This window comes from Xiphias gladius, chromosome 6 (genome assembly GCF_016859285.1).
Source record: "Xiphias gladius isolate SHS-SW01 ecotype Sanya breed wild chromosome 6, ASM1685928v1, whole genome shotgun sequence".
NCBI classification, from domain to species: Eukaryota; Metazoa; Chordata; class Actinopteri; order Istiophoriformes; family Xiphiidae; genus Xiphias; species Xiphias gladius.
In genome coordinates this window covers 8,480,850-8,501,179 of record NC_053405.1, presented here as the reverse complement: position 1 = coordinate 8,501,179, position 20,330 = coordinate 8,480,850, and the positions used below count along the sequence as shown (strand labels likewise).

The 20,330-nt window shown below is 42.6% G+C and overlaps 2 protein-coding genes across 3 annotated transcripts; one reads left to right on the top strand and one right to left on the bottom strand.

The window, feature by feature from the left end:
* Window positions 1-4,672: 4,672 nt before the first annotated feature.
* Window positions 4,673-14,808, bottom strand: ak4 (adenylate kinase 4). Its single transcript, XM_040128618.1, has 5 exons — window positions 13,746-14,808; window positions 12,794-12,913; window positions 9,948-10,120; window positions 8,019-8,137; window positions 4,673-6,953 (listed from the first exon to the last, which is right to left on the bottom strand). The coding sequence occupies exons 1-5, from the start codon at window positions 13,885-13,887 to the stop codon at window positions 6,827-6,829; spliced, it is 681 nt and encodes a 226-aa protein (XP_039984552.1). The 5' UTR covers window positions 13,888-14,808; the 3' UTR covers window positions 4,673-6,826.
* LOC120790773 lies at window positions 14,745-18,778 on the top strand. 2 transcript variants are annotated; one of them, XM_040128617.1, is made up of 3 exons: window positions 14,745-15,158; window positions 16,167-16,365; window positions 17,727-18,778. In XM_040128617.1, the coding sequence occupies exons 1-3, from the start codon at window positions 14,782-14,784 to the stop codon at window positions 17,859-17,861; spliced, it is 711 nt and encodes a 236-aa protein (XP_039984551.1). In that variant the 5' UTR covers window positions 14,745-14,781; the 3' UTR covers window positions 17,862-18,778. The 2 variants fall into 2 exon arrangements, 1 of the variants encoding a protein (XP_039984551.1); XR_005707577.1 differs by lacking the exon at window positions 14,745-15,158 and adding an exon at window positions 15,228-15,510 and having other exon boundaries at window positions 17,247-18,778.
* Window positions 18,779-20,330: the final 1,552 nt, after the last annotated feature.

The following is a 20,330-nucleotide window of genomic DNA, read 5'->3' as shown; positions in this document are numbered from 1 at the left end:
TGTTGTGACCCAGGGGCCAAGCAGCACCAAACACTGAGCACCGATGGCACGCTTCCTTCCTTGGCCTTGTCCACTGGCAACGGAAGCCCTGCATGGTTCTAGAAAGAGTACGCGAGCCTGGGAAACTCTTTTCAGAAAGAAGACGGGAGCTCAAAGCACAGCGGGAACGGAATGTCCAGAAGGGAGGCGTGATAGACCCGCCGTAGCCGGACGCAACGCGCTGCCCCTCCATTGTTGCAAATGGAGCTTCCTGTCTTGTTCCTGACCGTGCCTACTAATATTTACCCCTTGATGCCCTCGATAAGCGTGTATGTTTATGCTACAGCAGCTGCAGCATGGGCTGAATAATCACTGCCACGTCACGGCAGGATCGAGGATTTGCACATGAAGTCAAATACACGTTCTTTTATGTCATGTCACTTTTGTGTGACTGGTTATCTTTGTTTAACTTTCTGTCTTCAGGTCTTGTTTGCGAAATAGATCTTGATCTCAACGAGGCCACCGAATGTAACGGAGGTTATGTGCACGAGGACCCGTGGAGCCCAAACCCAATCAAAAGAGCAAATGGAGCTGAAATGATTAACACATTAGCTGTTGAGTCCTTCATCCGAAAATTTGCTGTCAACTATTTTTGTTAATCAATGAATCGCTTCAGTCATTTTTCAGGCAATGACACCAAACAAAAACAAGCTATTTAAAAATGCTCCCTTCGGCTCTGGGAAATCATAATGGGCCTGTTTCACTATTTTCTGACATTTTTAGACAGGAGGAGTAATTGATTAATTGATAAAATAATCATAATCAATAACTCATCAATGATGAAAACAATCGTTAGTGGCAGCCCTGAAAGCAAATATTGAAAAAAAATTACCTTTCCACATGAGCAACATTGCATTTATAAAAAGACTATTCCTAAAAAAAAATATATCTATTTTTCTAAAATTAAATAGAAAAATATTTTGGCCTGTGCCAGACTTCTGCCTCCTACTCTGAATGGATTAACAGCAGTTCCCTGCAATGTTTTACAGATCCTGGCTTAACCCCTTATGGATGTGGGTCAGCCGTTGCCTGAACATGGGCAGCCGGCTCACAGCAAAACGCAAATGCCCATTAGAGAGCTACTGTAGCACTTGGCCTTGTGGCCTGTGTCAGTGACACCTTTGAAACGGGTTCAGTATGTTACTCTAAGGTGCAAAACAGACCTGCTCACGGGGCCGTTCACAAACCTGCCTCACATGCACATCGGATGTTCTGCATTGAGGGTTTGGCGTTAGACTGGAAGAGACCTCATGTTGACTTTCATTTACATTTCTCTTTTAAGAATCCCTAAAAAAAAAAAAGCCTTTAAATGCAGCATTCATTGCCATTTTTACTGTTTTGTGACACTTGCTGTGATGTGATACTGCCCATGGTCTTCCCTGTGAAAAGCGAAGCTGTATCACCATTATCATTGGTTTTTACCATCATCCTCAAGGATAGACGGAGGATTAATGATTATACCCGTAACGGCTAAAGCAGAGGGCAGGAATCTGCTGGATCAGCTGCGGGACAGACAGACAGCGGACTTCGATTTGTGGCTGAGTCTGTGAAACCCCTGATCCTGTAATCCGAGGATTCTGGCCCTGGGTAGTAAAAAAAAAAAAAAAAAAAAAAATGAAACTTAAGAGTCTTGGTGGAACAACAGTGGCCATCCCCCAAAACCCAGAGCTGGCGGGCGGCCTACTTTAGGGGCCGAATACTGCGGGGGTTCAGGTTTTTTCATCAACAGCACCTATCCTGTTGAATGCCGATGAAGGAGACACAGATTCCCTGCCTGCTTACTCACTCCATGTCCTTGCCCTTAGCCATAAAAAAAAAAAAAAGGTCTCTTCGACCCCATAGAACACCTGCTGTTTTTATTGGAAATACTCCTTTCCTCGTCTCTAACAGTAACATCGTGTGCGTCCAAATGGGTGTCTATCTCACATGCCTGTTCGGAGGCACTAAACCCTCACGGTGACTCAGTGGCTAGTGACCACAACACGCAACCACAACCGAGCCGAGGTGAGCTCGCCACGTGACGCGCGGTGACGGTGGCGGTGATGCGGCGCGCTATTGGACAGCGCGTGTCGGCGCAGAGAGCCGGCCCCGGATGACGAAGACGGAGGAGAGCCCTCATTCAACTGGGTCTCCTCGGCCGCGCATCCCCAGCGCCCGGCCCCACCGGAATCGGGCCCCGCGGGACCGATTTCTGCGGGAAAGCGCGCCGTGCGTCCCCGGAGGCGCCGCGGGCGAAATCATCAGCTGACAGGCGAAAGCGGCAACCTTCACGCCTCACTCGTCTTCACTTATCGTCGGGGTGAAGCGACGGTAACCGCGATTCGCGCGCAGAAACGATCGTTTATGTCGTCAGTCATATGGAAAATAAGAAAAGGGGGGGGGACTGAAAAATCGACACCCCTGACCAAAAATGAACCCAAATGATGTCATTTATGATGCTCGTGTGCGCATCTAGTAGAACAGAGGCCCGGAGCAGAGACAAGTCTGTGATTACAGATGATTTTGTCTCATAATTGAGAAGAAAAACAAACAAAAACAAAAACAAAAAAACCCAAAACAGATCATTTCATCTTGGAACAAAAGCATGTTGATGATAACCTCTCTGTCCACCGAGCAGAGATGCACCGTGTGTGTGTGTGTGTGTGTGTGTGGAGGGGGGGGGGTCATCATTTCCAGAGGTAAGCTCGCCTGATATTATGTAACATCCACTCACAGCTCATGATGCTCTCTTCTTCTCAGCCTGGTCTCGGACACATGACAGCCTTTAACACATGTCCCTCGAATCACGTCAAACGAGTAAGAAACAAAAAACAAAAAGAAAAAAAAAAAAACCAAGCCAAACAAACACAATCCTGCAGACGGCTTTACCTTGCGGAGCGCCTGCTACCATTCTCCCCGGAGCGCCGTCTTGTGCCGCGGTGGAGATGCGCTCTGAACGCCGGCTCCGCGCACAGACGCCGACCTTTGGCTCGTCATTCGCTGCCAATCGCAGGCCAACGCGTTCGACGTCCCGCGAGACGCGCGGTCCCGGGAGGATTCCCCGGCAGTTCCCGGTTTACCCGTGGGGTGGACTCACGAGAGGCGGCCGCCGGCCCTTACGGCATCACCGTGTAATCGCATTTCGGCACGTGAAGTGCGAGCGAGGTACCGCGAGGCGCGAGCGGTAGATCTGTAGAAGATGCGGATGCGCTTAAGCGAGCCAGATGGCCGGGGTGCGGGCGTTCGTGGATCTGTAGAGTAGAAAAACTGCGCCGCGCGGCGCCCCGAGCTGTCGGTGCTCCCGAGACGGCCCGTTAAAAACCCGGGGTGGGCGTCCGGGAAACGGGCTGACCGAGCGTCCTGACGCGAAATATGCCGTAGGACGCCAGAGAGCTGCGGCGATCGAGATGCACCAGTTACGCAAGAATTATTATGCAGATTAAAAGTAGCATTAAGTAACTTTTGGAGGCCACGAGACGGCAGAGCACCACGTTCCCACAGCAGAGGTCCCCATAACAACAATGACCATCATTTTTTTTTAAATCTCAAAACACAGCGGCAGTCGCGCCGTATTTTAGCTTTTTGGACGCGCTGTGACAACAGTCCCCGTGTTGTGCAGGTGAGAATGCTGCCCCCCCCCACCTATCTACGTCTGCACCGTGACTCAGGCGCGCGCGCACTCACAGCGCGGCGCCTTCTCTCAAAGGTAAACACACCTGATCGGGCCGTAATCCCCGAGAGTGGGGCTCTAACGCACACGGGGTTTATTTACAGATCTGAGAGGATTAGAGAGGCATAGGCGGGGATACAGGCGGTGTTTCCCACGTGCGCAGCACGCATGCGCGTGTTTTCGGAGCGAATACCCCCACAGCGTTTTGCGTTAAGCGCAGGTTTGCACACCGTCCCGCTGCTTCCTGTTTTTCTCGCGTGACACGAAAGATCGAGGAGCAGCGAAGGGAGGAGCAAAAGTTTTTTTTTCCTCCATTATTTTTATGTTTGCTTGAAAGAAAGAAAGAAAGAAAGAAACCTAAAGCCTGTCATAGTCATAGAATATAGTGTGTATCCAGAGATTCTTTAGAGTGGTATAGGGGGAAAAAATATCTTGATATATCTGGGAAAACGGACATATTAATTATTTAAAACACGGAGAGTATTATTGTATACACACACAAACACACATATATATTTATCTATCTGAATATATATATATATATATATATATATATATACACATATATACATACATATATATACACATATATACATACATATATATATATACATACATATATATACATATATATATATATATACACACACATATATATATATATACATATATATACACATATATACATACATATATATATATATATATATACATATATACATACATATATATACATATATACATATATACATACATATATATACACATATATACATATACATATATACATACATATATATACATATACATATATACATACATATATATACATATACATATATACATATACACACATATATATATATATATATATATATACATACATATATACACATATATATATATATAAGAGAGAGAAATAAATGTTAAAAGCACCTACTGTACAGACAAATCATCCGTCTGCACCCATTATAACCAAATTAGAATGACTTAGCTGAAACATTATCTTAACATACAGTAGATTACATTAACAATAGAGGGGGTATGCGTGTACAGTAGACACTGTATATTGCATTACAACTAAGCAGATATAAAGACAAGGAAAGCAGCCATGAGAAAATAGTTTTATTGTTCTGGTAATTCAACATGGTTGGACAGCATGGTACCAACACTTTTCACGCCACGCCCATTCATTCAACGACACAGACTGAGCAGGCACACTGAACTCCCCTACAAAAACCAAAGCGTGAGTAAACTGCTCTCCACAGACTCTCTAGACCTGTTCCTGCTTCACCAAATGAACATCCACAGACTTTTGCTGCCCGAAGCCACCAAGACGAGGACGGGCAAGACGCTGACGTCTTGCTTGCGTAGGCATCTTATCCAGCAGTCACCCAAGCAAAAAAACTGTAATGAGTGAAAGAGTTAGTGTTTGTTTCCTTCTTTGGGCTTCCTTCTACAGTATGATACTCAAAAAAGATACCACACCCACGATACTTGCACCCCAGATAAGGAAAACAAAAACAAACAAACCAAAAAAAAAAAAAAACCCACAAAACTACAAATGAGACGAGAAACGTTTGACTTTGTGTGTTGTCTGTAAGGTTGGAAAACACCAAAAGAAGGCAGTTTTAACTTCATAAAGGAAATGATGGAAAAACATTTCTTGCATTCACTGTGTTACCTATTGTCAATCACTGAATTAGTTTATGTTGCTAATTATAGGCTTCAAAACAAATGAAGGTGATAAAAACTTAATAGAAAGTTTCAAAACTGCAGGACCAGCATAGAGAGAGCAGTATACAATAAAAACTTATCTGTTGGCCTCACTGCACATTGGTCACTCGTGTGCTCGTGTTACTGTAAAGGGCAAACTCACATTTTGTGCTGTTTTGAGCATTATCACTAACAAGGCTGATCATTTTTACCTTCAAACGATGGATCATAAGCTATTCTGTATTGTGGATAATCACCGTGAGCCTTAAATAATCATTTATAAAAATAAGAAATAAAAAAAAAATGAAGAAGTGAGACATTTTTAAATGTTGTTCATCCTGCAACAATGATTAATACATTCAAACAGTCTGAAGAATAAGACCTATACATATATGACCATGTCAGGATCTTAAACGTAACCTATTACCTACTAATCGAGCAGCCTTTTTTTAAAGTTGTTGTTGTTGTTGTTGTTGTTTTTGACGTAATTGAAACACTGAGCCAATAAAGCCAAAGAATCAGAAACTGGTTCCGCGGGATAGTTTTGCATATTTAACAGATATGTGACTTGAAGGCATCGTAGCTCACAGGCTTGCAACAGTTTCAGTTTTCTGAGGGAAAAATAAATGAGAAAAAAAAAAAAAGACTGATTTTGGTTTTAGACATACCACAACACAGTGTCAGTAACGCTCACAATCAGTTTAAGAAAGTCATGAAGCACTTGAACACTGAAAAGTAATTGAAGAGTTTCACACCAGTATTATATAGAGTATATTCATAGAGGTAACAAAATGATATTGTTTGCTTCGGTATAAAAATATACTTTAAAGTGTAATTAATCACATTTGTAAAGATAATAGATAGAGTTTGGTTTCACATATTTAATGTTGGAGAGAAACACTTTATATTTTGGTTTTAGGATCAATATTCACGAACTTTACCTTTCTGTTGTTGGTTTCTAATTGAATTGAATAACTAAAAAAAAAAAAAAAAAAAAATGCATTCTGTATTTACCTTTTTCCTCTGCATTTGGCTTTCTCTGGTCAACATTTATATTCAGCATTTAGCGATTTAAAAATAAAAAGTCAAATCTCTAAAGAATTGCTTAACGATGAGCACTTAGCGTCTAAAGTTAAGATTTGAAGAAGTGATTAGTTTTGCCTTGAAGAACGTGGACATTTCACTATAATGGTGCGGAATTCAACACAAATCTATAGTATAAATCTTGTGCATACAATCATTCATTTGAAAAAACCAACTGGTGATCGAATCACAAAATCAGTGTCTTGGTCCATTTCTCCAAACCCCACCACTAATGAGGAGGCTGAAAGCCGACACCAGGTCCAGCATGGAGAAGCATCGACCCACGTCCTCGGGACGGCCTCCTGATGTTTCCCTGTGGTCTTTTCTTCCAGAGTACTGTCAGGATGTCTGGGTTTGGCAGGCGTCTGACGGCGGTGTGTGCAACTTGGTGCTGAGGAGAGAGTTGATATAAGGCCAGATCCGGTCCGTCTCTGTACCGGAAAATGAGTGGAGGATTCCCTGTGACCTGAGTGAAGAAACAGAAGCAAAAAGGAGGAAAGCAGGTTGTTATCATAGTTTCTAAAGGATAAAAGAGTGATCTACCAATTTAGCACTGCACTCCTATAACATCAAAAGTTGGATCAAAATATTTTTTTTCTTATTCCACCCATTCTTCTTGCTTGTCAAGTCGTCTTTCATCATTCAAATCTAAAATAAGTTTAAATAATTAGGAACAGAAGTAACTCAACATCTACGGGAGTTTAATTGCCTCAGACAACCATTCAGGACGTCCAGGAAAAGGGAGGCTTCTGTCTGTTCCATTTCAAGCAGTGAAAGTCTAAACTACTGAAGCCTTGAGAGGTCTAAGACCTGAGAGCGGACTGCTGATTAAAATCATTTCGAATGGAAGAAACTAGCAAATTCACGTTCATGTTCTGTTGGTTTGATTTTCTACACGCAATGCTGCGCCTGAATGCACCGTTTTCAGCAGCCAAATCTCAGTTCTCTGTAATTACAATGTTACTTTGATACTTTGGAGGTATAATGCTATAGATACTAGACACAAGTTAATGTTCACTCTGATGGAATATATATCTCCAGCTTCGGATTAACCTGTCACGGGCAACCTGGGCAAAAATTTGCTGTTGTGGTTATTTTATTGAACACCAGTTAATTTAGGTATATTTACCATGTGAGCAGCAGGCACCTCTAAAGGGCAGGAAAAGCTAATACTGACAGCACGGTCAGGGCCTTACCCGATCTTGTGTTATAGTGGTTCAAAGTCCTTAATTGCAATTAATTAAGGAACAAAAACCAATTAACACACAGTGAGTCCAGGGGCTTCGGGGCCCCCTGGGCGTCTGGACTGTTTCCTGCTCGGCCCAGTTGGTAATACGGCCTTGTCTATTTCAGGGAAGTTTCAATCTGATTCTGATTTGTTGTTTTCTGCAACTACTGACACTACACACTGCCCGTTGGAAATAAATCTAAAAGTACATGGTGCATTTCTGGGAAAATGGTTGCCGTGTAGTAAACTCTTCACTGAAAATACTTGAGAACTGCTCACTCCGCAAGAAAAGAATTTACTGACTTGTATAAGTCTATGACGGGCTTGGCCACATCCTTGTAGTGTCTCAATCTGGCCATCAGGGCCTCTGGTTTGTCGTCATCATGCTGAATCAGTGGCTCCCCGGTGAGATCATCCTTACCCTGGGGAAGGCAACACAAGGTCACACATCTCACAGCAGAAAATCTCACGGCAGAGGGGACTGCAACACAGCACAGTATAAAGAAATGGTAAACACAAAGCCACTGACACATATCCACAGTACGTACCACAATAAATCAGGATCTTTTGGAGCTCATATATCATATGAAGATATGAGGTAAATTACAGCTTCCCAGCTGATATGTCGTTCCTTTTATCCCAAGCTCACAAAAAGCTTTATGCGACAATGCTACTGTCGACCTAAAATATTATCGTCTAATGGTGACAACTGCAGGGGGTCACAAGCGGGATCAATTCCATTTTCCTGTCTCTCTTTTCCGCATAGCATTTGATAAAGGAAAAATACTGCAAAACGATTAACTCCAGTGACGAATTCCCTATGTTGTAGCCATGTAAACTGTACTCTGAGGTACATGGCTCCATATTCAAGTGGCAAACAAGTGGTTCCGTGAACAGAGGGTATTTGTGGGCAGGGCACCATTACATTCCATTGAATATCAGGTGAGCAATGTCGCCGTCCTCTTTTAAAAATGTATTAGACTTATTTGAACAAGATAGCCTTTACTGTAATTCATGGTAATGCTTTATTTTACAGGTCTGCTATTTCCTAATAATTTCTTGAAAGATTCCTGGAAAGGACCTTGTAGTTTGGTAATAATTACAGGAAAAACTTATGTTAGTTGTGTTGATTTTCTTAACAACTTCCCGGTGAATTTTGCATTAGAAAAATTGTTCCATTTCAACCCCAGTGAATATTTATGACTTCTTCATTTATTATTGTAAACTTTATTCGTCATTTGTGTTGAACTGTATGTTTGTGTGTAGCTCACTTGCTCTCCCCCCGAATAAAAGTCTCAAGGTTGTGCTAGCTTAGCATTTGTGTGTAGCAACTGATTACTCTGTATTTTAACTATAATTAGTACCAAATTATCCTTCTTAGGAGATTATTTGGAAATAAATTGGAATCTAAGGATGTATCTACATAAAACAAACTGTTACCTAATTAATTTATGCCTACCTTTTATTTTCATTTATTCCGAGATCCCCCTCTACACATGCTTTGAATAAGAGTTGGTGTGTCAGAGGTTATTCTTCCACAAAAAAGGTCACTGAGTTGTGAACTAAACTAACTACCTCACTTAAATTACCTCTACTCCTTCTCCCTCATTGAAAAATCCAGAATCTGTGAATATGCAAATATTTTTTATGACACAACTTTAACTGCTGGACACAAGATATCTCCTACTCCTTAGTATGTGAAATTTCCACATCACATGTTTAAGTTGCATACTGGACATATTTTCTCTTGCAAATGTTTGTTTATTGTGTATATTTTACATGCTCTTGTAAGTATGTTCATTGCTTTATCTTTTCTTATCTCTGTGTAGCACTTTGCAAAATTGTTTTTAAAAAGCACTATATATTTAAAAGTTATTATCACACATAATTTAGTTAAGAAAAATAACTATACAAAGTAGTTGTAGTAGTTAAAATAGCATGAAAACGACACCTTTGTAAATTAAAATAACAAGCAGCAAGAGTGTTGTTGTTGTTGTGCAGGAGGGTGGGGTAGTGAGTATGGATGTTGTCCCTCATCTGGTTCCAGTCTGTCATTTTGATTTTGAAGCTTCTATCCTGCTAAAGCAAGACATTAAATCTCCACCAGTTTTGAAACACACCAGCACAAATCATGTTGGGGGAAGAAACTGAAAGGACAAAAATGTCCTCCAGAAAATAAATTAAATGTCACAGAAAATTCGAAATGCCAAGCGGAATCGAGACTTTTCGGACCTGCACTCGCGGCGGGTTGAAGCCCATGTTGTAGACTCTACCGCTGGCTGGATGGATCCAGCGGTCACTCAGTCTCTCTCTCAGAGTCTCGTAGGGTATGTTGAGGCTGATGACCAAGTCGAGCTGATACAAGCTGTTTAAGGCCAGGGCCTGCGCCAGCGTTCGCGGAAAACCTGGACAGAGAGCGGAGGGAGGAGGATGAATGTGTGAGGCCATCGTCTCATAAACCAAACAGTGTATGAGAGCAACGCATTCATTAATGGCCTTCATTTTTCTGTCAACTACATTCAAGACTGTGATGCATGTGCCTTTTTTTTTCTGTTCTGATTATCTTTGTGTGTCCATAACATTAGGAAGACATACTGTACATGAATCACCCGTTTAAATGTTTGTTAATATCAGTAGCTGAGAGCAAGTAAACTTAGACTCAAGCCGTTTCCAGATTTACAGTGAAACGGTCCGTAGCCGTGACATAATAACTAGATTATGAACATGTGCATGAGCTGATTGAAAGACACAACGTCCTCAATTACATGACCTGGGTGAACCACCAGTAGTAATAAAAAGACACAAGTCTTCGGTCACCCTAGCAACTCTGTCAGGCTATACTTGAGTTAAATGCTAACATCAGCATGCTAACATACTCACAATAACAGAGCTACAGTGCTGATGTGTAGCAGGTGGGGTCACCATCTTGGTTTAGCTTGTTAGCATGCTAACATTTGCTAATTAGAACTAAACACAAAGTACAGCTAAACCTGACGGCAATGTCCTTAGTTTTGCGGGTATTTGGTCATAAAAAAATATTGGAGAAAACTGACATTTTGACCTGATGCAAGACGAAAAAGTCAGAGAATCACCGAAGTTATTACAATTCAACCTGAGGGAAACATGAATGTCCAGAGAATCTGTTAGACAAAAATCTATCAGACATTTAGATATTTACTTGATAAGTGAAAAACTTTGACCTGCTGATGGTGTTAATTGCAAAGTCAGGGCATCACCAAGGTCCAAAGAAATTACCCTCTGGGGACCATGAATATCTGTACCAAATTCCATGGCAATCCAGTTATTAGCTGTTGAGATATTTCACTAAAAAACCAAATATCCCAAACTCATGGTGACACTAGAGGAAAAGTCAGGGGATCAACAAAGTCAGTAATATTCATGTCAGTACAAAATGTCATGGCAGTGGCCAAAAACAATAGCAGACAAAGCGAAGCAGAACTAGATCTGCTTCTGTTATATTGTAGCCTTTTATTTCACTTTTGTTATGAAATGTATTCCAGTATATTTGAGATTGGATAATTTTCCAATCACTTTGCCTATTTCCTCTTGCCCCACTCTCATGATCTGAGGTCAAGGTGACCTACAGGACACTGCCTTGCTCAAGGACCCTTCAGCGTGGTGTGGGTTTGCTGACTTGGCGAGCTGACCGAACCTTTTTTATGCTTTAGTCGGGTTTGGTAATGTACGCATGAGTTCGGGCCGGTCCGCAGTTTATTGCTTCCTTATGCGTTACAATGGAAACTGGCAGCCACTATGTATGTTCCTTTGTTTGTTCAATAAAGGAATGTTCGGGTCTCTCTAACCACAAAGGCATTATGTTACCAACAAATAACTGACAGGAAGGCACCAATCAAAGGTTACGGGAGGGAAAGAGACAAACGCGATAACAGACGATACAGGCAATTACTGTATGTCTATATGGTGCAGTATATTTTGGGAGGATATATGTGCGTAGGTGTGTCTGTGAAAGTTAGTGAGAGGGTGAAAATGAACAGGTAACGACATACATACATACATTTGAAGACTCAAAAACGTGAAAAATACCACGCAAATCCGTTTGCTGACACTAATAACCAGCCTTTCAGAGTCATGAGATAAACATGATCCACTGAGATAGATGCAGGCGTGTTTGTGAGTAACCTTGATTTCCGTTCCCTCTTCTGTTGCTAAATTGTTTGTTTGCTGATCATGTTTCAAGGTTTCTCCAGTATTTCCACACTTATGTGGCCCTTTCCAACCAGCACTTGCACTTTTGCCATAAGGAGTGATAAATAAACCTGTTTTTTCACTGACTTACTGATGCTGTGACAAAGGTCACTGAGTGAAAGTTTGGCATTGGCTTTGGATAAATTATACATTGACAACCCTGCAATCGAGATCAAACAATCACAGAGAACTTGGTTAACCCTGCTGATATGAAGAGCAATCATTTCTGAAAGTTATCTTTGATCTTCGATTAGAATCTGATCTACTGTAAATCCTCAGTGACTACTGTAAGTTGTGTAACAGTCGAGAGCATGTACAAACCTGCTGGGGCTTAACTCAGTACCCCAGAGTACTAATTATTCACAGATGTATGAAAATGTAGAGCATATTTTTCCACGTAGTTGTTCCTCAGACTTAAGTGTAGGAGGCACTGCGTATGGCGCTCTGGACGCCATGTTTCTGAAAAAGCAGCGGTGTAAAAAAAACAAAAACGCTTGCTTGCCTGATGGCCCTGTCTCTAACATCAGTTTTGGGGTTTTGCATTTGTGTGTGCATGTGTGTGTGTGTGTGTGTGTGTGTGTGTGTGTGTGTGTGTGTGTGTGTGTGTGTGTGTGTGTCTGGGGGGGTTGCTGGGTGGCACCTGGGGTGGCCAATCAGATTCAAGGGGTGGCTGGCAGTTCCCACCACTGGCCATGACGCTGCATAATGAAGAACATATTCCCTCACGGCAAACAACCAGGGCAAAGCATGGACTCTGCTGAATCTCAAGCTGGTTTATCGTAGTGCATCGGCAGAATAAAGCACAGACCGTGCACTCTGATTGTAATAAAACAAAAATGTTATTTATTTACCGTCCAGCAGCCAGTTGTGGCTGCTCAGCTGTTCCAGTCTGGGCAGCATCAGTCTGGTCATCACTTGGTCAGGTACCAGCATGCTCCTTTCTACATAGCTCTTCACCAGCTCACCTGCCTCTGATACACAAACAGACAGGTAAAGATAGACGATGCATATCTGTTTCCGCCTCCTAATGTTTAAATTCAAAAACAAGGACGGGCAGGGCTGGTTGTATCCCAGGCCTGATCAAAATATAGAATAAATAATAATAATAAATAATAATATGCCTGTGACCTCTCCTATCTCATTCATTTAAAATTACACTGGAAACTCTGGGGCCTGATGTGGATAATTAAATCAATATTCATGCCAAGTCACTGGATTTATTAAACAGGCACACCTATTGAATTCGCTGGTTTATAAATCCTTAAACTCTTTTCAAACGGAAAAAAGGGGTTATATACACTAGCCAGAAAGTCAAATCTTTACCGAGACATTTATAGTTTGCCAAGCAACCATGTTTTCACTGAGCTCCATTTTAACTATCAGTGCACTGTGGGCCACAGGAGCCTGGCACATGGTGGGAATTGAATGAATTCCAGTTGGTCGAGGAAGCTCGGGGAGACACAATCAGCGGCTCAAGGTGCACGTTTGGAGAAATAAGTGTGACAGTAAAAAGCACCGGTAGGGTGTTTCAGCTGAAGTGACACTTGACTCTTCCTGGCGTTTGACCCTCCTACAAGTTAGGTCTCCGCTGGATTGAAATGAGGTAAATAAATAAATAAAAGAAAATAAATAAATAAGTTTGCTGTCATCAATACGTCTCGTGTTTTGGAGGTTTACTGTCACGTGAGCTTCTAGGGGGGAAAAAAAACTGCAGAGCAAAAGAAAAAAAAAAAATCACATATCTCACATATGGAATATGCTTCATTCTGCGGGGGTAACTGCACACAGGCAGATGCATCCTACCTGTATTCGCCGCTATGCTCTCTCGCAGATAGTGGCCACTGGACAGATATTGCAGGCCAAAGCTTTGCGCAATCCTCTTGGATATCGTTCCTTTACCTGATCCCGGTGGACCCATGATAGCAGCTCGGAACAACTTAGCCATGTCTTCCTCAAAAGCGGGCTGCTATTGTAACACCCTCCTGGATACACAATTTTTAGGTTTGGTTTTGTTTTTTTTTTTTTTTTTTCCTGCTTGTGAGCCAGAGACCGGAGTGAATTACCCCCTAATTAAAATCCTTATCAGTCTCACGCGTGGACGGACTAACAGGTCCAAAAAGCCTGAATGGCTTGTAAACTAGTCTTGCCAATGTAAATTTCAGCTTATCTCTGGCGTCTGCGGTTCTTTACGCAGAGCCTGCTCTCTGCACACATTGGGGCTATCCTGCTCTATGACTCGGATCAAGTCAAAACGCCTTTTTCCTTTTTTTTTTTCACCCCCCACCCCCCCTCCTCCTTTTTTTTCAGCTCTCTTGTAGATACACTACGCTCGACTACTTCTTTAAGAACAGTGACTTTTTCCCTGCGAATGAACGAGGGAGTCTCCACAACGCCCTATTTTTCTGCGCACATCATCCAGAAAAAATGCGGATGGCCGATTTGCACGAACTTCGCGGGGTGAACTGGTTACTGTAGTTCTTATATACAGTTGGCGCACAACTGTAGCCTGTCAATGTAAATCGGTGCCTATAATTTCCCTTAAGAAGGACCTGTCTGTCTGCGCGTCTGTCTGTCTGTCACCAAAGAAAAATAAGGGGAGGAGGAGGAAGAATACAACATCCTGTCCCAGTGCAGCGTGTTTGGGAAGTCCGGTTATAAAGTTGTTTTTTGATCCGCAACCGCAAAGATTTCCACGGCAAAATGCATCTTTATGTCACGCACATGACATAGATACACGATGAGGCTTGTTGCTGGGATTTTTTTTTTTTTTTTTTACAGGAACAAAAAGTTTGTCATTAATTTATAGCGAGCCAGAGAAAGGCGGGTCAGTCAAATTGTAATGTTACCAGGGTCCATCGACATATCGACATTTGGTTTCGCGGTGGGCATCGGCGCAATCACGCGGCGCCGGGAAATGAACTTTTTCGAATTGGTTCAAGTCGAAATCCGGAGACTCCGCTCTGCGGCAAACGAACTACGGAGCGGTTTTATTTGGCGTGCACGTTATCTCGCTCCTAGGAAAAGTGGACCATCCTTGGATTCCGCCACTTGTTGCCAGCGCTGCTCTCAGATCGGAGCTTTAATGGTTGCTCGCGGTTCATCGTGGGGGGGGGGGTTACTATTTCGCGGGGCTCGGCGCAGGGCTGGCAGCGGGCGCAGAAGCGCACATGAGTCGCTGTCATTCCGCGCAACCTTTTTGCGGACGGGAGGAATCCGGTGAGTAGTCCTACTTGTTGCGAGCCGTGCGGCGGCGGCATCGTCTCGGGGCTGTCAAACATTGCGCACAGCCTCCCAAGTGTCCAGTCAGTGGAGTGACCGGACTAATCCACCAGACAAACAACTCGGAAGATTAACCTTTTTTTTTTTTTTTCCAGCCTCGCGAAACTAGTTTTTCTTTTTGTCACGGCACCCGGAAGCCTGTTTTGTAAAAATCCTGATCATTTTGTCACATGGCTTTGGAGAATTCAATAACAACAAAAAATGGCGACAATCACGTTGCTCTGTGTGGTCTTGCTGCGTCATTAAAAATATTCATGTAAACACGGGGAATTGAACGGGAAAATTGTAGGTAAGTGAGCTGAATATTTGCTCTGCGTTTAATGCGGACTGAATGTAATTAAGAATAAATGATTTTATTTGGATCCCGCAGCATGCTGTTTGTTTTTGCCCAGGAAAGGGGTGTGTATGCAATGCTGGGCGTTAACGTTTGGCTGCACAATATTTAATGCGAACATTGCACTTGCGTTTTGCCTTTAGTCGGTTTTTATAGGACATATTTAGCTCATTTAAAGTGGGCAGGCATGTTGTCATGAAATGACACAAATAACGCTGTTGTTTAGAAACTTTTTTTTTTTTTTTTTTTAATTTGTAGAAAACGGCAACAAGCACGATCATGTCTTGTATCTTGTTCCTGGCTTTTGTCTTTATTCCTTGGCATTAGAACAAGGACCACCGGTCTGTGTGCCTGCCTTTTACTTTCACTGTCAATAGGTTGTAAACCCCCCCCCAGTTATTTACATTGAGGGTTTATGTAATATGGACGCGCTTTCTTCACGGGGGTTGGTTCGGGGGGGGTTGTCTGTTTTCACGGTCGCCGACACGTAGTGCGCAGCGCTCGGCCCTGGCAGTGTGTTTGTCCTCTGCCCCTGTGCGGCTATCGCACGTCGCTTTGCAGTCCGAGTCTGACACGGACAATTTTTTTTTTTTTTTTTTTTTTTTGGCCAGTGGCCTGTGCAGCGGGGCTAATGGAGTTGTTTACAAGAAGTGCGGAGGGCGGACTGACGACGAGGAGGAGGAGGAGGAGGAGGAGGAGCCGCTACGTCGGCCAGCAACGCGACCTGACTGCTGGAGAGGGTTTCTCGCGCCGAGGGGGGCGGAGCGCGCGAGGAGGATCATAACAAGTCTGACGTCACTCGGCCTTGTGGTTGGTATGAATAATATACACTAGTTTAAAAAATATATATATATATATATATGAATACACGAATTGATCATTTTTAAAAACTAGTTGGCCTCTACCAAGTCGTAGCAGAAACGAGGCGGGGTGGTGCTGGTGGTTTTTTTTGGGGGGGGGGCGGACTTGTATGTATCCGTATCAGTTTTATGAGATGAAACGTTATCGAGCCGTCTGCGCACCGGCAGACTGGAGCCAAAGAAACGGCGATGCCAATAAAACAACTGACCACCTCTGCGCCGAGGCTGCAGAGCAGCGCCGAAGGCGTAACACCGTGGGTGAAATACACGAAGCCGAGGAAAGCACGCATCCTCCTCCCCGTTTCCAAGAAGTCGGCCGCGTTGCGTGCAGATTCACGGTGGGTCACCGAGTTCGAACGCCGCGTGTGCCGAGCTGTGCTTTAGCCGCTGTCCACCGCTCGGAAGGACAGGGAGAAGTCGCATGAATCGGCGCGGCGAGGACTAGTCGATTGGTTGATTGGTTGATTCGTTGATCGGCGGAAAACTAATTGGCAGTAGTTTCAGTCATCTTCTTATTCGAGCAAAAATGCCAAACATTTTCAGATTTCAACTTCTCAAATGTGAGGATTTGCCGCTTTTCTCTGTCATGTATTATAATAAACTGAATATCTAAAGATTTAGGTCAGACGAAAGGAAATCGAAGACGTTACTGTGGGCTTAGAGAAAATGTAGATGGCTTTTTTTTTAAACTATTTTTTTAACATTTTATATACTAAACATCAAATTGATTTTATCAAAAGAATAATTGTCAGATTAATTGATTGCGAAAATAATCATTAGTTGTATCCCTAGCATGGAAATAATTCAGCATAAAAACATTGTCATTATCAGTCTGGTTTACAGCATTTAAGTCCTATGTCAGATGGATTTCCATGCAACGCCCGTATAACTGGGTGATGAGAAAGAGTCTACAACGTGCAGACGGGTGACCAAAAGAAGGAAAATCAATATGAACTGTCTTGGTAAGGGGTTGGGCCACCACAGGCCGCCAGAACAGCTTCATTGCACCTTGGGATTGATTCCCCAAGTCTCTGGAACTCGGCTTGAGGGATGAACACCATTCCTCCAAAAGATATTCCCTTATTTGGCGTTTTGATGGTAGTGGTGGAGAGCGCTGTCTAACACATCGGTCCAGAATCTCCCGTAAGGTGTTCAACCGGGTTGAGCTATGGTGACTGTGAAGGCCACAGCCTATGATTCACATCCTATTCATGCTCATCAAACCCTGCAGTGATCCCTCGTGCCCTACGGACGGGGGCGTCGTCATAGGGTAAAGGTGATCACTCAGAACTACTTTGTATTGATTTCCAGGGACCCTTCCCTCTAAGGGGGCCAAGCGGACCCAAACCACGCCAGCAAAATGCCCCCCCACAGCATAACAGAGCCTCTGATGTCCTTCCCATAGATGTGAATGAAGATGTCACTTTGGTCACTGCTCCTATTTAAAAACGAGCCAGATGAGCAGACTTTGCGACTGAAGCTCCTGCCGCCCGCCCCCAGACAATGAACCCTCTTTCAAAGTCACTTAGATCTTTTCATCTTGCCACCTTGATGCCAAATCGGAATCAACTGGGCCTGCTCAGCATTTTTATACAGGCCACGGAGCGTGATCGGATGCTATAATGCAGTGCACCTGCGTGGAAGCTTCTGCATTCGTTATGTTGCTCCACTCGTTTATTCAGGTTTTTCCTTAGCTGTGTAATGTTAATGCCTGTTCAGAGCAATGGCCTGATTTAAGTGCATGTGGGGCCTTATTGTTAAAACCTCCGATACTCACTGCTGAGCCACTTTCACCAAATCTAGACTTTTTTGACAGTAACAATAGGATGTAGTATAAAGGGATGCTAGATAATGAGGATTCTTTGAGCCCATGGCAGCTTAAGGATTGATTTATTGATCAACACGTTTCCCTAGTTTGTTGTGTAGTTCTCACATTCGTTATTCCTGGTAAAACTATGACATATATTTTATGTTTTGTACCCTATTATGTACCCTTTATTTTCTAATGGTCTTATTAAATTTCCCCAAAATGTTATACAATTTAAAATGTAAAGATCCCTTGGTTAGAGGGCATAAGACTTGTTGGTTACCATTGGTTTGAAGGATTTTTAAAAAAAAAACTAATGTATTCAAATGAAGGATTGATAGATTATATGACTATATTGCTGGGTCGATTGATCTGTTATACTTTGGGCTAATGTGTGTTATTTGAAAATTATTTATGTAAAAACAAATTAAATGCTGAAGATACAACTTGCACATGTTTTGTGCGCGATACCACCAAATGAGTTGCGTAAATGCAAGAGGAAAACGTCTCTGTATTTGCACCTGTTGACCTCGAGCATGGATATTGGATAGTGGATGACGAATGGAGTGAAGCTACGGGCTGCTAGATTTGACAGGCTGCCCTGGTTCAGTTATCACAGTGCTGATGCTGTCCCCATCGAAGGTACAGTACTGTGATAACTGAAGGATGGCTGCCAACTTGACACTAGTGCAGTGGATCGAGGCACATTCGGCTAAGGAGGCAGAGGACCAAAGAGAAGGTCGGCAAGTGTGAGTATGTGATTAAAAAAAATGTTATATGACACATTTATTAGCCTTTAATTGCGTATTTAAGTGCAAGAAACATTAAACTCGGAACCTATATGTTAGTATTATCTTCATCACTCTTGTAACATCTGCTTAACTCTAAGAAATAAAGTGACATTTTTCTTCTAATCTGTGCTTTCTTTGATTTATTTAGTGGATCTTACATACAGATGGTTTCAGCCATGACACACTCAACTATTGAGTGACTGAAACAAAATAATGACACTGGAGAGAAAACGGTGCCTTCTGATATCAGTTATAAGGGTTAAATTGAATATTTTGTTATTGCTCTCACCGTAAAATTAAGGCTTAATTGGCATTTAAACTAAAAAACACATCGCATCAGTGAACCTTAGAAACGGTCCACATTCATTCCCTGCTTTGTGGTTCTATATCAAACCTGATGACTCTGATGCGGCTGGACTTCGCATTGCTAGATGACATCTGGCTCCCTATAAATAACAGCTGAAGCAGAAGCTGTCTTTTCTCTTGACTTCAACTATTTCGGATTGGGTCCTGTCCCCGACTGGGGGTGCTGGCATACAGGCCGAAGCAGTAGGTAGTCCCGAATGGCTCTCCACATTGCTGTCAACAGAGGGAGCTAAAGCTCTATTGTTGGTGTGCTCTGTGGTCCACATAGCAAAGTCTGCAGCTCTGGCCTATTTTGTAATTTGGTTTTGAAACCTTAAACATGAATGTATTTTGGTAAAGTTGTTAAAACAAGTGTAGTGTTCAATTCTCGTGATTCATGCTAAATATTGCCTAAATTTTTGGCTGAATCCAGTTTTGCTAACGCAAAAAAGAAGCACTCACTCTTTGTTCCACCAATATGGGAATATGGACTTTTTTTTTCCCCCAATAAAACAGAACAGTAGAAAATGACCTACGGCACTTACAGTATGTCTGATTAACACCAATGACAGGTACGCTCTCCATTTTGGTATAAATTGCTAACTCATAGTTGTTTAAGTGAGTGTTGGGTAATTTTAAAGCTATAACATCAATATTCCACCGATCAAAACATGCTTGCGCTGTGATCTGTGAAGTCAACACGCCGAAATTAATCACACTTTTCAGAGCACTTTGAATAATACATACACTTTTTGAGTCACGTCTGATGAACCACAGGTCACTCTGCAGCTGTCCTTAGTATGTTTCTCTCATAGGGTACATATTGTCTCTACTGTGGAAATCCCCAAAGAGTCATGATACTTATTTTGTTGTTTTTCTCACTCTAACCTCAGTCTGCTCAACTCGCCTTGAATCACATGTTTTTCTGACTCACCGTCTCATGTATAGGTTCTTTGTGGTAAAGCATATTTT